This window comes from Budorcas taxicolor, chromosome 14 (genome assembly GCF_023091745.1).
Source record: "Budorcas taxicolor isolate Tak-1 chromosome 14, Takin1.1, whole genome shotgun sequence".
NCBI lineage: Eukaryota > Metazoa > Chordata > Mammalia > Artiodactyla > Bovidae > Budorcas > Budorcas taxicolor.
The window spans coordinates 89,150,681-89,163,912 of NC_068923.1; the positions used below are offsets into that span (position 1 = coordinate 89,150,681).

The 13,232-nt window shown below is 39.7% G+C and overlaps 1 protein-coding gene across 1 annotated transcript in view; it reads left to right on the forward strand.

The window, feature by feature from the left end:
• Positions 1–12,607, forward strand: part of CNGB3 (cyclic nucleotide gated channel subunit beta 3) — a 174,904-nt gene extending 162,297 nt beyond the window's left edge. Inside the window, exons 16-18 of the mRNA XM_052651974.1 lie at positions 9,247–9,393; positions 9,632–9,806; positions 12,350–12,607. Of these exons, the coding sequence (XP_052507934.1) occupies positions 9,247–9,393; positions 9,632–9,806; positions 12,350–12,607 (580 nt within the window). The remainder of the gene's footprint in view (positions 1–9,246; positions 9,394–9,631; positions 9,807–12,349) is intronic.
• The last annotated feature ends 625 nt before the right edge of the window (positions 12,608–13,232 follow it).

Genomic DNA, 13,232 nt, shown 5'->3' on the forward strand with positions numbered 1-13,232 from the left:
GTATTAGGGTGATGGTGGTCTCATAGAATGAGTTTGGAAGTTTACCTCCCTCTGCAATTTTCTGGAAGAGTTTGAGTAGGATAGCTGTTAGCTCTTCTTTAAATTTTTGGTAGAATTCAGCTGTGAAGCCATCTGGACCTGGACTTTTGTTTGCTGAAAGATTTCTGATTACAGTTTCAATTTCTGTGCTTGTGATGGGTCTGTTAAGATTGTCCATTTCTTCCTGGTTCAGTTTTAGAAAGCTGTACTTTTGTAAGAATTTGTCCATTTCTTCCACGTTGTCCATTTTATTGGCTTATAATTGCTGGTAGTAGTCTCTTATGATCCTTTGTATTTCTGTGTTGTCTGTTGTGATCTCTCCACTTTCATTTCTAATTTTATTGATTTGATTTTTCTCCCTTTGTTTCTTGATGAGTCTGGCTAATGGTTTGTCAATTTTATTTATCCTTTCAAAGAACCAGCTTTTGGCTTTGTTGATTTTTGCTCTGGTCCCTTTTGTTCCTTTTGCATTTATTTCTGCCATAATTTTTAAGATTTCTTTCCTTCTACTAACCCTGGGGTTCTTCATTTCTTCCTTTTCTAGTTGCTTTAGGTATAGAGTTAGGTTATTTATTTGACTTTTTTCTTGTTTCTTGAGGTACACCTGTATTGCTATGAACTTTCCCCTTTGCACTGCTTTTACAGTGTCCCACAGGTTTGGGGTTCTTGTGTTTTTATTTTGATTCATTTCTATGCATATTTTGATTTCTTTTTTGATTTATTCTGTGATTTGTTGGTTATTCAGCAGAGTGTTGTTCATCCTCCATATGTTGGAATTTTTAATAGTTTTTCTCCTGTAATTGAGGAATCATATGGTAGTTTTTTTAAGGAACCTCCACACTGTTCTCCACAGTGGCTACACAAATTTACATTCCCCCCAACAGTGTAGGTGGGTACCCTATTGGTTTGAGGGCAGATATTAATCATCTTTATAACCCCAGAACTTAGCACAGTATCTAGGTCATTACAGAGTATGCTATTTCTACACGCTCCTAATTTATCTCTAATTTCTTTTTTTCCTTTCCTTTTCAGTTCATACAGTGGATTTCTTATATGCTTCTGCATGATTGGCCTCCAAAGTGTAATGGTCCGTACAATCTCAAACTCTTCGAAAAAACTACTAATCAAGAGAACAGTTGAGAAAGGCATTGTTTAGGAGGATTATTTTTTTCTAGATAGTCTGGGTACCACTGAAAACAAAGAGAGAGGAGTATCTGATATGCAGTATACTGACTGCCTTTCCTGCCCACAGAATTGCTCTGATGGAACTAGACTTTGGAATGACACACGGCATTTACTGAGGACCATGTCACAAACAGTGCCGGCTAACTTAGTTTTGCATCTGTAATAAGAATATGAACATGTTGTCCACCAGTTTACGTAGTGGCCTCCCTACTAAAGCTCTTCCAGAGGTATTTCTGTCTTAAAACTAAGAATTGATCGCTTTTTATGATGTAAGAGACTTAAAGCCAAATTTGAAGCCTTCTGGTGGCAGAGTTTGCAATCTTGTGTAAACCTCATTTTATGTTTCCATTCTTGTTTTTCTTTTGTTCTTAGGCTCTTTTGTATTCTACTTTTCCTTGTGAATGCGTTCTGCATAAACCAGCTCTGCTAAAAAGGGCTGTGAGGGTGTGTTCCAGTCATATTATAGTTGGTGTGTGCTGTGCACAATTTATGATGCCATACGTGGCACGCCTGGAAAAGAACTGGGAATGAATGACTGACAAGGGACCATCTGAATATTCTAGCTCTTTCTGGTGTATGCACACAACATGCACCAATGTATACATAGACACATGCATAGACATAATTGTTTATTGTATATGTGCATATTACATATTATATGTATATGATGTATGTGTATTACACACATATACATACACATGATGTATGTATATTATACATGTATAATAGATATTTGTGTAAATATGTTATATATGTACATATATAACCTCCATATTGCTACTAATTCCTGACTTTTATCAAGTTTTGCACATACAGGTCATCTCACACTAAATATATTTATACCTTTTCCCTCTGACATTCCCATCACCGATTTCATTCACTTATTCACCTTTCTCATGCTGGTAATATGATGGTTAATTTTGTATGTCAACTTGATGAAGCTAAAGGATGTCCAGATAGTTGATAAAGCATTGTTTCTGGGTGTGTTTGTGAGGGTGTTTGAGGAAGAAATTAGCATTTGAATCAGAGATGGAGTAAGGAAGATCACCCTCAGCAATGTAGGAGGAATCACCCAATCCACTGAGGGCCTGAATAGAACAACAAGGCAAAAAAGGGGCAAATTCACCCTCTCAGCTTGAGCTAGCGTATCTGCATTCTGCCCTCAGGCATCAGAGCTCCTGGTTCTGAACGTTCAGACCCAGATTTGGACTTGCACCAGAGGCTCCTCTTTCTGCTTTCTCAGGCTTTTGGACCCAGACTGAATTGTACCACCAGCTTGCTGGTCTCCAGCTTGTATATGGCAGACGGTGGGATTTCTCAGTCTCCATAACCACGTGAGCCAATACCCACAATAAATCTCCTTTTATATATACATACGTAAGTGTGTGTGTGTGTGCGCACGCGCACACGCGCACGTGCACGTGCACACACACCCTAGTTTTTTCTGTTTCTCTGGAAAACCTTGAATAATAAACTTTATTATATTTATTGATACTTGTTACAATTACATACCCCAAATTAGGGTTTTAAACTTCTCAGCCAGGAGTTTTACCTAATTACACCTTCATAATTGAATGTCAAGAGTCTACAAACACCTATTTCTCCCTAAAGATAATAATACCTATAGTAGGTGCTAAAAAATGGTCTTGCTTCCCAAAAGAGAGATTAAGTATCTTGCTCAGAAATACACTTAATAAATAGCAAAGTTCAACTATAGTTCTATTTTTAAAATTTTAATTAAACATTATAAATAAATAAATGGTAGAGTTATCTGGTTCCAAAATCTGTACTCTTTGCACAAAACCATATCATGCTTTAATGTTTTTCCTTTAGGCCTGCTGAAAACATGATAGGTGCTTAATAATTACTTATGTGATTGGAGTAAACATCTAAAAGGTCCTTAAGTTCTTGTTTAAGGTCCCAGCAAACAGAGGCAGACCTGGAATTAGAATCCATTCCATTGTTTTCTGAGCTGCTGCTCTATTCACTATTTTTGACCTGGGGACACTTATCATTAACCTCAGCTGTTCACCCTCCAGCACGTGCTATTTCTGAAACTCTGTGAGCTTGGAAATATTTAGAGATCTTCTTACTAAGCTATTTAGTGAGTGAAACTTTCCATTGGTGGAATGCTGGAGAAGCATTTTGTGGACAGAAGGAAAAAAAGATGCTATTTTAAACATTGCTGAGAGAGTTTGGGCAAAATCCATCTGGCAGACAATTTCTTCCGTTCAAAAACTCATCAAGCGCTCCAAATGTGTAACCTGTAGGCAACTTTAATTAAAGCTTAAGAAATCTCAAAATAACTTGACATTTAAATATGTTATTTTCTCTTCTGCTCTCATAGTCTGACACACACAGAGACAATCTCAGGTCCAAATTAAGCCCCTCAATGCCATCTAGCCCTGCCTAGCCAGTGGATTACTCTATTCCAAGGAGATGGGACTGTGAATGAAATAGACTCATCCAATCACTGTCCTTCAAATGTTAACATCCATTTCTAGATAGGCAGGAAGATAGACGATAAATAGATGAATGGTACAGTAAAATTTCTTTTTCTTCCTCAAAAAAGAAAGGAAATTGAAGGCAGAGCTTGTCTTGGGGAGAACTTCAGGAAAGGACTATAAAGTAAATAGGTTTTTTTGGCCATGGAGGAACAAACTTTTAAGTTTTTAATGTGAAATCTTGAACAAAATAAGTGGGCATTAACATGGTCAACATGTGTGGATTCCAAAGAAATAGTTTCCATCTGGGAGGAGTAAATCCATTCTTAAGTGACCTGAATAGTCTTGGACTCAAATTTACCATGAAGTTCAGGTAGAAGTCTCATGCCTTACAGTGGCCTAACAGTAAGGTTTTCTTCCTTCTATTTTATTTATTTATTTATTTTTTGCTTTCTCTGGTTTTAATTGAGCATTTTATATAATTCTGTTTTTCTCTTAACATATCTATTATGATTCATTGCAAAAAATTTCAGTGTTTGCAATACACATTTTAAAAAAGTTTACCTTCACATTTACACTACACCACTATCACACATTACTTCATGGGAAATCACTTCATGGCAAATATATGGGGAAACAATGGAAACAGTGACAGACTTTATTTTCTAGGGCTCCAAAATCACTGCAGATGGTTACTGCAGCCATGAAATTAAAAGATGTTTGCTCCTTGGAAGAAAAGCTATGACCAACCTAGACAGCATATTCAAAAGCAGAGACATTACTTTGCCAACAAAGTTGTGTATAGTCAAAGCTATGATTTTTTCAGTAGTCATGTATGGATGTGAGAGTTGGATCATAAAGAAAGCTGAGCACCGAAGCACTGATGCTTTTGAACTGTGGTGTTGGAGAAGACTCTTGAGAGTCCCTTGGACTGCAAGGATATCCAACCAGTCCATCCTAAAGGAAATCAGTCCTGAATATTCATTGGAAGGACCGATACTGAAGCTGAAGTTCCAATACACTGGCCACCTGATGGGGAGAACTGACTCATTGGAAAAGACCCTGATGATGGGAAAGATTGGAGGCAGGAAGAGAAGGGGTCAACAGAGGATGAGATGGTTGGATGGCATCAACGACTCAATGGACATGAGTTTGGGTAAACTCTGGGAGTTGGTGATGGACAGGCAGGCCTGGCGTGCTGTGGTCCATGGAGTCACAAAGAGTCAGACACAACTGAGGAACTGAACTGACTGACTTAACGGGTAATCCGGGAGTCTTATAAAGGCCTTCCGTACCAGCCCTGAAGACATTAATGTCGGTCATTTCACTTATCCCTATGCTCAGTCACCCAATACACGGCTACTTTATTTAAATCTGTACTTTAGGTCAATTAAAAATAAGAAAAATAAAACTTTTATTTACCTCTACTTATTCCTTCTCCCATGTCTTTCATTCTCTTTATAAACCGAAGTTTTTAATCTGTATCATTCTACTTCTTCCCAAAGAAATTCTTTCAACATTTTTAAAAAGTAGTTCTGTTAATGTCAAAGTCCCTCAGTTTCTGGTTTTCTGAGAAAAATCTTTGTCTCTCCTTCACTTTTGAAGAATAATTTTACTATGCATAGAATTCTAGGTTGATGATTTTGTTCCTCTCAGGCACAATATTTCACTCCATTCTCTTCTTACCTGCATGGTTTCTGATGAAAAGTTCACCATAATTTTTATTATCATTCCTTTATAAGTAACGTTTTCCCCTCTTATCTCTTTTCAAGATTGTCTTTGGTTTACTGCAATTCAAATATGATATGCTAAGGAATGGGGGTAGGAATTTATTCTGTTTGGTATTCTCTGAGCTTCCTGGAACTGTGGTTTGTTGTCCGTCATTAATTTGGGAAAGTTCTTGCCATAATTACTTTAAGTTCTTTTTTTAGTATTAGAGATTGGTAGGTGCTTCAGTGTGTGTGTGTGTGTGTGTGTGTGTGTGTGTGTGTAATACTTTTTGAGAATGTCTCACAGTTCTCGGTGTTCTGTTTTTATTTTCTTTTTCTCTCTTTGTATTTCAGTTCAGGAACTTTCTACACATCTCATGTAATCTTTTCTTGGCCATACTCAGTCTCCTGATGAGCCCATCAAAGTCACTATTCATTTCTGCTACAGTATTTTTGATTTCTAACATTTCCTTTAGAACCTGTCTTAGAATTTTTATCTCTCTGCTTACATTACCCATCTGTTCTTGAATGAGACCTACTTTTTCCAATAGATCCTTTAACATATTAATCATGGTTATTTTAAATTCTCTATCTGATAATTCCAACATCTGTTTTACATCTCAGTCTGGTTCTGATGCTTTCTTTGGCTCTTCCAGCTGTATTTCACTTGTTTTTTAGTGTGCTTTGTAATTTTTGTTAAAAGTTTTGTATGATGTAATGGGAACTGAGGCAAAAGTTTTAGAATGAGATGTTGTATTCCTCTCGTTAGGAGCTGAGCTGTGTTTACCGTTTGCTGTAGCTGTGGGTGCTAGAGCTTCTAAATGTCTCTAGCGCCCTTGTTTCCATCCCCTCTGCTGCCTTTGGCCTTCCTTAAATACTCCTCCTCAGAGCAAGTCGGCATTTTGCAACTATTATCCACTCTTTATATACAGAAGCCCCTTTGACATGGTGCTAAGGTACGGGGGAGAGCTCAGACTTTAGGATTAAATCTCAGCCTTTTAGGGCACTTATGTCCCTGGGATGCGACCTTCACAGGTCCTTCTTATCCTATTACATAAGACAGGAAGGCTAGAAGTGCCTAGAGTGAGAGAAATGCCCTTCCTAAAGGTGGATAAGACTCTGGTAATCTTTTTCCCTGGATGTAGGCCTTTGTGATGGAGAAAAAATACACCTAGGGAGTTTTGTTTTGTTTTGTTTTTTAACAATGATTAATTATCCCCTTTTATTGCCAGAGCAACAAGCAGATCTTTCTTGGCTCTAACCATGAGAATTTGCTGGAATTTCTCAACATCAAACCCATAAAAGTATCAGTTTCCCCCTAATTGTGGCCCTCTGAGTTTCTCATTCTCTTGATAATTTACTCTCAACCTATAGCAATTTGTCAAAATTACCATTTAAGTGTTCCCTACCAGTTATAGCTCCAAGGGCTTCTGCCCAGATAAGCAGGTCTGGCCATGACCTCTGAAATCATCTGATTCTCCAGATTGGGGCAGGAGATGACCTTGCAACCTGAGTTCTCTGACAGGTCTGAGAAAAGTCATTGGTTTTTCGGTGTGTTCAACTTTTTCAAGTGGTAAAGACAGGGATGACAACCTCCACGCTCTTTACATGTCACAGCTGAAACTCTGTGTTAGTTTCCTAATGATTTACGGCCAGTCAGAATGTTCCATTTTCTGCAACAACAGCTAGAGAAATACACACGGTCTGATATCAATCTTCAGGCCCAAGATCCAGGCAGCTTCTCACATCTCATTGCCCCCAAAGGCAGGGCTGTGAAAGCGTGAGCGTTTCTATTGCCAGACTGCTTGCTCAGTCCTTCCCACCCCTGGAGATTGTTTTCATTAATGTGAGACTTCTTTCTCCATTTCTAAATGGTTGACTCCAAGAGGCTGAATCTCAGTGAGTGTTACCATCTCACTGCAGAGCCTGTAGTGGGTTTTTTGTTTTTTTTTTTTAACATTTGAAATGTGCTTTTTATTGTCTTGTTTTCAAAGACCAACCCTTATTTTCTAGATTACTGCTGAATGATAGAAGTTATATTCGTTTATTTCATTCACTCAATCATTCATTTATTTGATAACTATCTATTGGCTACTTCCAAAAGGCAAAATGCCCCAGCTATACCCTGAGAGATATAAAACCCACAATTTTCGAACATTCCAAGTGGGAAGTGGTAAGTGAATGACCATTGCTATTGTTTCACTAAGCCACGTTCAACTCTTTGCAACCCTATGGACTGTAGCCTGTTCCTCTGCCCATGGAGTTTTCCAGACAACAATACTAGAAAGGGTTGCCATTTCCTTCTCCAGGGGATCTTCCCAACCCAGGTATCAAACCTATGTCTCCTGCTTGGCAGGCAGATTCTCTACTACTGAGCCACCTGGGAAGCCCTAATGACCGTACTACAGAGCAATTTATGATTCTGAGAAATAATTTGATCTGGAAATTACTTTTAGGAAGAGACTGAATCCACTTAGTGTTACCAAAGTATCATTAAGATTTGCTGTCAGAGCTTTATTATTCAGAGTACAGGCGAAACAGAATGTACACTTAAGGAAATTAACTAAGAAGACTTTAATAAAGGGATTATTGACAGAAGTCAGTCAAAGAAAATTAAAAGACAAATCTAAGAGTACCCAACAAGAGATGCTGATACATCTCAAAGCTAGCTACAAGGGAGCTGTTTCCACAGCCAAGCCTAAAGGGGACAAGGGCAGGGCGTGTTATCAGGGCCCAGAAAGAAATCTGCGGGAGTTGCTCTTGTAGGAGACGGCCACATGTCAGGGGCTGTGGATTTTTGGTAGCACCTGCAGCCTTTGCTAACCTAAGTCCTGGCAGGGCAAGAATGGGGGAATAAATGCTCCAAAACCACTCTCCACCTGCTTTCTGACTTCCTCCTCATATTCCCCATTCAGTTCAGTTCAGTTCAGTCGCTCAGTCGTGTCCGACTCTTTCCCACCCCATGAATCGCAGCACGCCAGGCCTCCCTGTTCACCACCAACTCCCAGAGTTCACTCAGACTCACATCCATCGAGTCAGTGGTGCCATCTAGCCATCTCATCCTCTGTCGTCCCCTTCCCCTCCTGCCCCTAATCCCTCCCAGCATCAAAGTCTTTTCCAATGAGTCAGCTCTTCACATGAGGTGGCCAAAGTACTGGAGTTTCAGCTGTAGCATCATTCCTTCCAAAGAAATCCCAGGACTGATCTCCTTCAGAATGGACTGGTTGGACTTCCTTGCAGTCCAGGGGACTCTCAAGAGTCTTCTCCAACACCACATTTCAAAAGCATCAATTCTTCGGCACTCAGCCTTCTTCACAGTCCAACTCTCACATCCATACATGACCACAGGAAAAACCATAGCCTTGACTAGACGGACCTTAGTCAGCAAAGTAATATCTCTGCTTTTGAGTATGCTATCTAGGTTGGTCATAACTTTTCTTCCAAGGAGTAAGCGTCTTTTAATTTAATTTCCCATTGGCTCACCCCAAATCAGAAAGCAAACCCACAGTTCAGCTTCCTGGAAGGCAAAGATGTCTGGAGGGATAAAAGGTGAGTTTGGAAGAGCAAATAGAGGATTCTCACCAAAGAGAGGCGGCACTTCTGGAATCTGGGAGGAAGAGCCTCCCAGGCTCTGATGGCTACAAAGCCTTGATTTGAGGCGGGAGTTAGATGCCAAACATGTTAAAAGTTGTTGCCACGTCTATTGCCGCCACATCCTGACTCTCTCCACAGAATCACCTGAACTCTCACCTCCAGGGAATGAACCCGAAGCAGTATAAATGGCTCTAACATGTGATATTTATTTTTTAAAAGATTTTGGTGGAGGGAGATAGAAAATGGTGGCAAAGATTTGCTTTTCTCTCTTACAGCCTTCTAGCGGCAAGAGGAGGGAACCGGAGAACAGCCAACGTGGTGGCCCATGGTTTCGCCAACCTTTTAACTCTGGATAAAAAGACCCTCCAAGAAATTCTAGTGCATTATCCAGATTCTGAAAAGCTGCTCATGAAGAAAGCCAGGTACCACCTTTGACATCTCATTAGAGAAAAAAAAAACCCATTAGAGAGGAGTTGGCTTCATGTGACCCTGTGCTCATGGCTGCAGTCAACAGTTTCCAGGAGAGCCACCTAACATACTATTGTTTATGTGGTCATGCACTGAAAACTTCACAGACTAGGCAAAAAGACAGTATTTCTGGGAAGTTTTTCCAGAATCCTCACAATGCTATCTAAAATGGCCTTTCTCTCCTGCCCACAGAGTGCTTCTAAAGAACAAGGCTCCAGGCACAGGGGCAACGCCCCCAAACAAAGGACTTGCCTTTCTCTTCCCACCGAAACAAGAAACACCCAAAATGTTTAAAGCTCTTCTGGGAAGCTCTGGAAAAGCAGGTCTTGCAAGACTACTCACGTTGAAGAGAGAACAAACCGCTCAGGTAATAGGACAGAGGGAAAGGAGGGCTGTAACAGAGACCTCCAGATGAAATACACTCAGACAAGCTCCTACTTTAATCCCGTGTCAGACACTGGGATAATCTGGATTCATCTAATGCATATAATTGCTACATTATACACAGCACTTATTATTATTTACTCTATACCCATGTATCATCACAGTTAATCCCCCTGGGTTTATTATGACAGTTTTAGTGTTTTGTGATGATATATGTAGATATATATATGAGGAAAGGTGAAAGGGTTAGTCACTCAGCAGTGTCTGACTCTTTGTGACCCCATGAACTATAGCCCGCCAGGCTCCTCTGTCCAAGGAATTCTCCAGGCAAGAATACTGGAGTGGGTAGCCATTTTAATCTGGACTGATTTCTGTGTGATTCTATATTCCTCAGAAGGTAAAGAATCTGCCTGCAATGCAGGAGACCCAGGTTCGATCCCTGGGTCAGGAAGATACCCTGGAGAAAGGAATGGCAATCCACTCCCGTATTCTTGCCTGGAGAACCCCCATGGACAGAGGAGTCTGGCGGGGTACAGTCCATGGGGTCACAAAAAGTCGGACATGATTGAGCGACTGAAGCCAGCACCAGTATATATGGCATCCCTGGTGGCTCAATTTGTGTTTTCTGTGTTTGTGAAACTGCTTACTCACTAAAGTGTGTCTGTAACCTCAAAACCAATATTTAAGGGGTTTAGGGGTTATTTTCGGGCATACATGTACAGAGTAGCAAAAACTTAAGTTGCTGGAGGCACATATTTTCAGCTGAATTTGAACAAGGAGACACTTTGCCTTCTTGTTTCAGCTCTCACACTGTGAATGAATGAACTTTTCAAGGTCTATTTATTGTCGTGTTTTTTGTATTTTTGTGCATTTCCCCCCTCTCACTATTAAAAATGGCCCTCAAACATAGTGCCAAAGTACTGTGTTCCAAAGGGCAAAAAATGCAGTGATGTGCCCTACAGAGAAACACGTGTATTAGACAAGCTTCATCCGGGCATGAGTCAGAGTGCTATTGGCTGTGAGTTCAATGAAATGAATAAACCATACATATTAAATAAGGTGTTTCTAAATAGAAATGCATGTAAAACAAGGTTATGTACTGAGCAGTTGACAAAAATGTTAAAACCAGAGGCTTGTAGGATCCTAAACCTGCATTACCCCCAAAGAGCAGGGTTTGCTAGTTCAGTGCTCATGGCAGGTTTGTAGAACAAAACTACCATGAATGATGAGGATCAACTGTATATATATAAACATATATATATACCTATAAATGTGTAAGACATTTTACCAGCCATTAAACATTTTCACCAGTATTCACTCAATTACTATCACTAAGTCAGAAGTAACCTCACAGAGGACATGACAGCCTTCATGTTATAGCTGAATAAACTGAGATCCAGATCAATTATTTAGATAAGATCACCATCAATGACAGAGCAAAAGTTATTAGTCAAAAATTCAGTCTTCAACACCTACACCAAGCTGTCTCCTAATTCCTAGAAATGTCATGAAACTGAAATGTTTTAGTTTTTCTGTTTTTTTTTTTCATATTTCTTTGATTCTCATGATAAGTTGATGAGGGCAGATCCTGAAAAACAGAGCAGAGATTCAAGTTTTCTGAATCTAGTTATTATGTTGTCTCTAAAACACTAAGAAATGAGTATCTGTGACTCTTTCCAAAAATTGGTAAAGCAAATATTATAAAGTCAATCACACTCAAGAGATTCAAACTTGCCTCTTCCTTTTCCACACACACACAACACTGTGATGGAGGTCAGGGTACACCAGATGCCTCATTTAATTGGCAGGCAAATAATAATTTGTGTAGAAGACTTATGGGGAAAACAGCTCTGTAAGTCAGTGTGTTAAGTAAGGTTCTCAACTCCGTATATGCACCTTCATACCCTGTACAAGCCTCTGTCAGACTGATCTCAAGCATCACCAGCAAAGAGCATGGTATGTGTCTTGATGTGAAATTTCTACAGATGAGACTAAATGCCAAAGGTTCTAAACTATACCAAATACCTATGGGGCAAATGGGGAGACTGTACCAGGAAGGAGACAGGAATTTCTCCCTGAGATGCTCCCATGAGCTTATGCAGGAGGGCAACTATAGTTCTAGAGTGTTTTTAGAGCATTATTTGGTATCGGGCTAATACCTTTTTATTAAACGATAAATATTTAAAATTTTATCTTCATAAAATAAATAAGTAAATATTTGAAAAGCAAAGCATCTGGAGCACTAAGTCTAATAATTCAGAGACCATGGGGGCCAATTGGGAGCAAATTCCTTGGCAGGAACAGAAGTGTAACGCACACTAACCCTGAATTCAAAGGTGACAGCTCAACCCCATTCTCTAGTACATCAGAAAACTTAGTTAAAGGATAGTCAAAGGCAGACAGGATTCCCATATTACGTCAGTCTTTTGACCGTGATCCTTAGGTATTGCGTATTAATCAAAAGACTCCAACATCCTCGATTATGATTTCAGTACCAATCAACTCTTTTCAATAACTTTCTTCTAGAGAAAAGATGAAAACCAGGAAGAAGAGGATAAAGGAAAAGAATCTGAAGATAAAGGAAGAGCAACAGCAGAGAAACCACTTGAAGCATCCAAATGTCAAACGAGTTCCATTACAGCGGAGGAAGCGCCCCAGGCAATTAGAAACGCAGTTTTACCCAGAGGAACTACCCGTCAATCACTCATCATCAGCATGGCTCCTTCTGCCGAGGCCGGGGAAGAGGTTCTGACGATCGAAGTCAAGGAAAAGGCTAAGCAATAAATACGTGATGATCTTAAGATAGTCTCTAGCTAGTTCCCCGAGAGATTATAGCCAGGATGAGAGTTTAACTAATGACAGGAAAAGACCTTGACGGCACCCTTGAGAAACCACAGGCAAATCTCTAGCTTAGTTTCTAGGGCATATCTTAGAGTCTGATCTTCTGCAGTGGCAATAAGATTATAAAGGAAAAAATCCCTATTCTCCGTTGTCATCAGCTTTGTGCAATTGGTATTCTCCTAATGGTACCTAGAAGGTGATTTTTCTTCTGTACTTTCTTGATGATGTTTCTTCCCTCCGTTTTGATTAGGTTGGTCTTGGCTCTGAAATGATTCACTAGGTTTTTCTCTTAATTGTGTGTGCGTGTTAAAGTCTTGCATTGCACGGTTAGTTTTGGTTAAATGTTCTATGTATATGACTATCACCTCTTACTTGAGGAGTATGAGATTTTAATAAAATGTCAAACATCAAGTGATTTTTGTCCAAGCCAGGTTTATAAGTCTGTCAAGTATCAGATCAACCCACCAGGTGGGATTAAAGGAAGCAACTGTTACGAACTCAATGGATATAAAACCCACCTTGCAGAGAAGTCCTCTGAAGAGCACAGCTGGTCAGCAATAGGAACAAT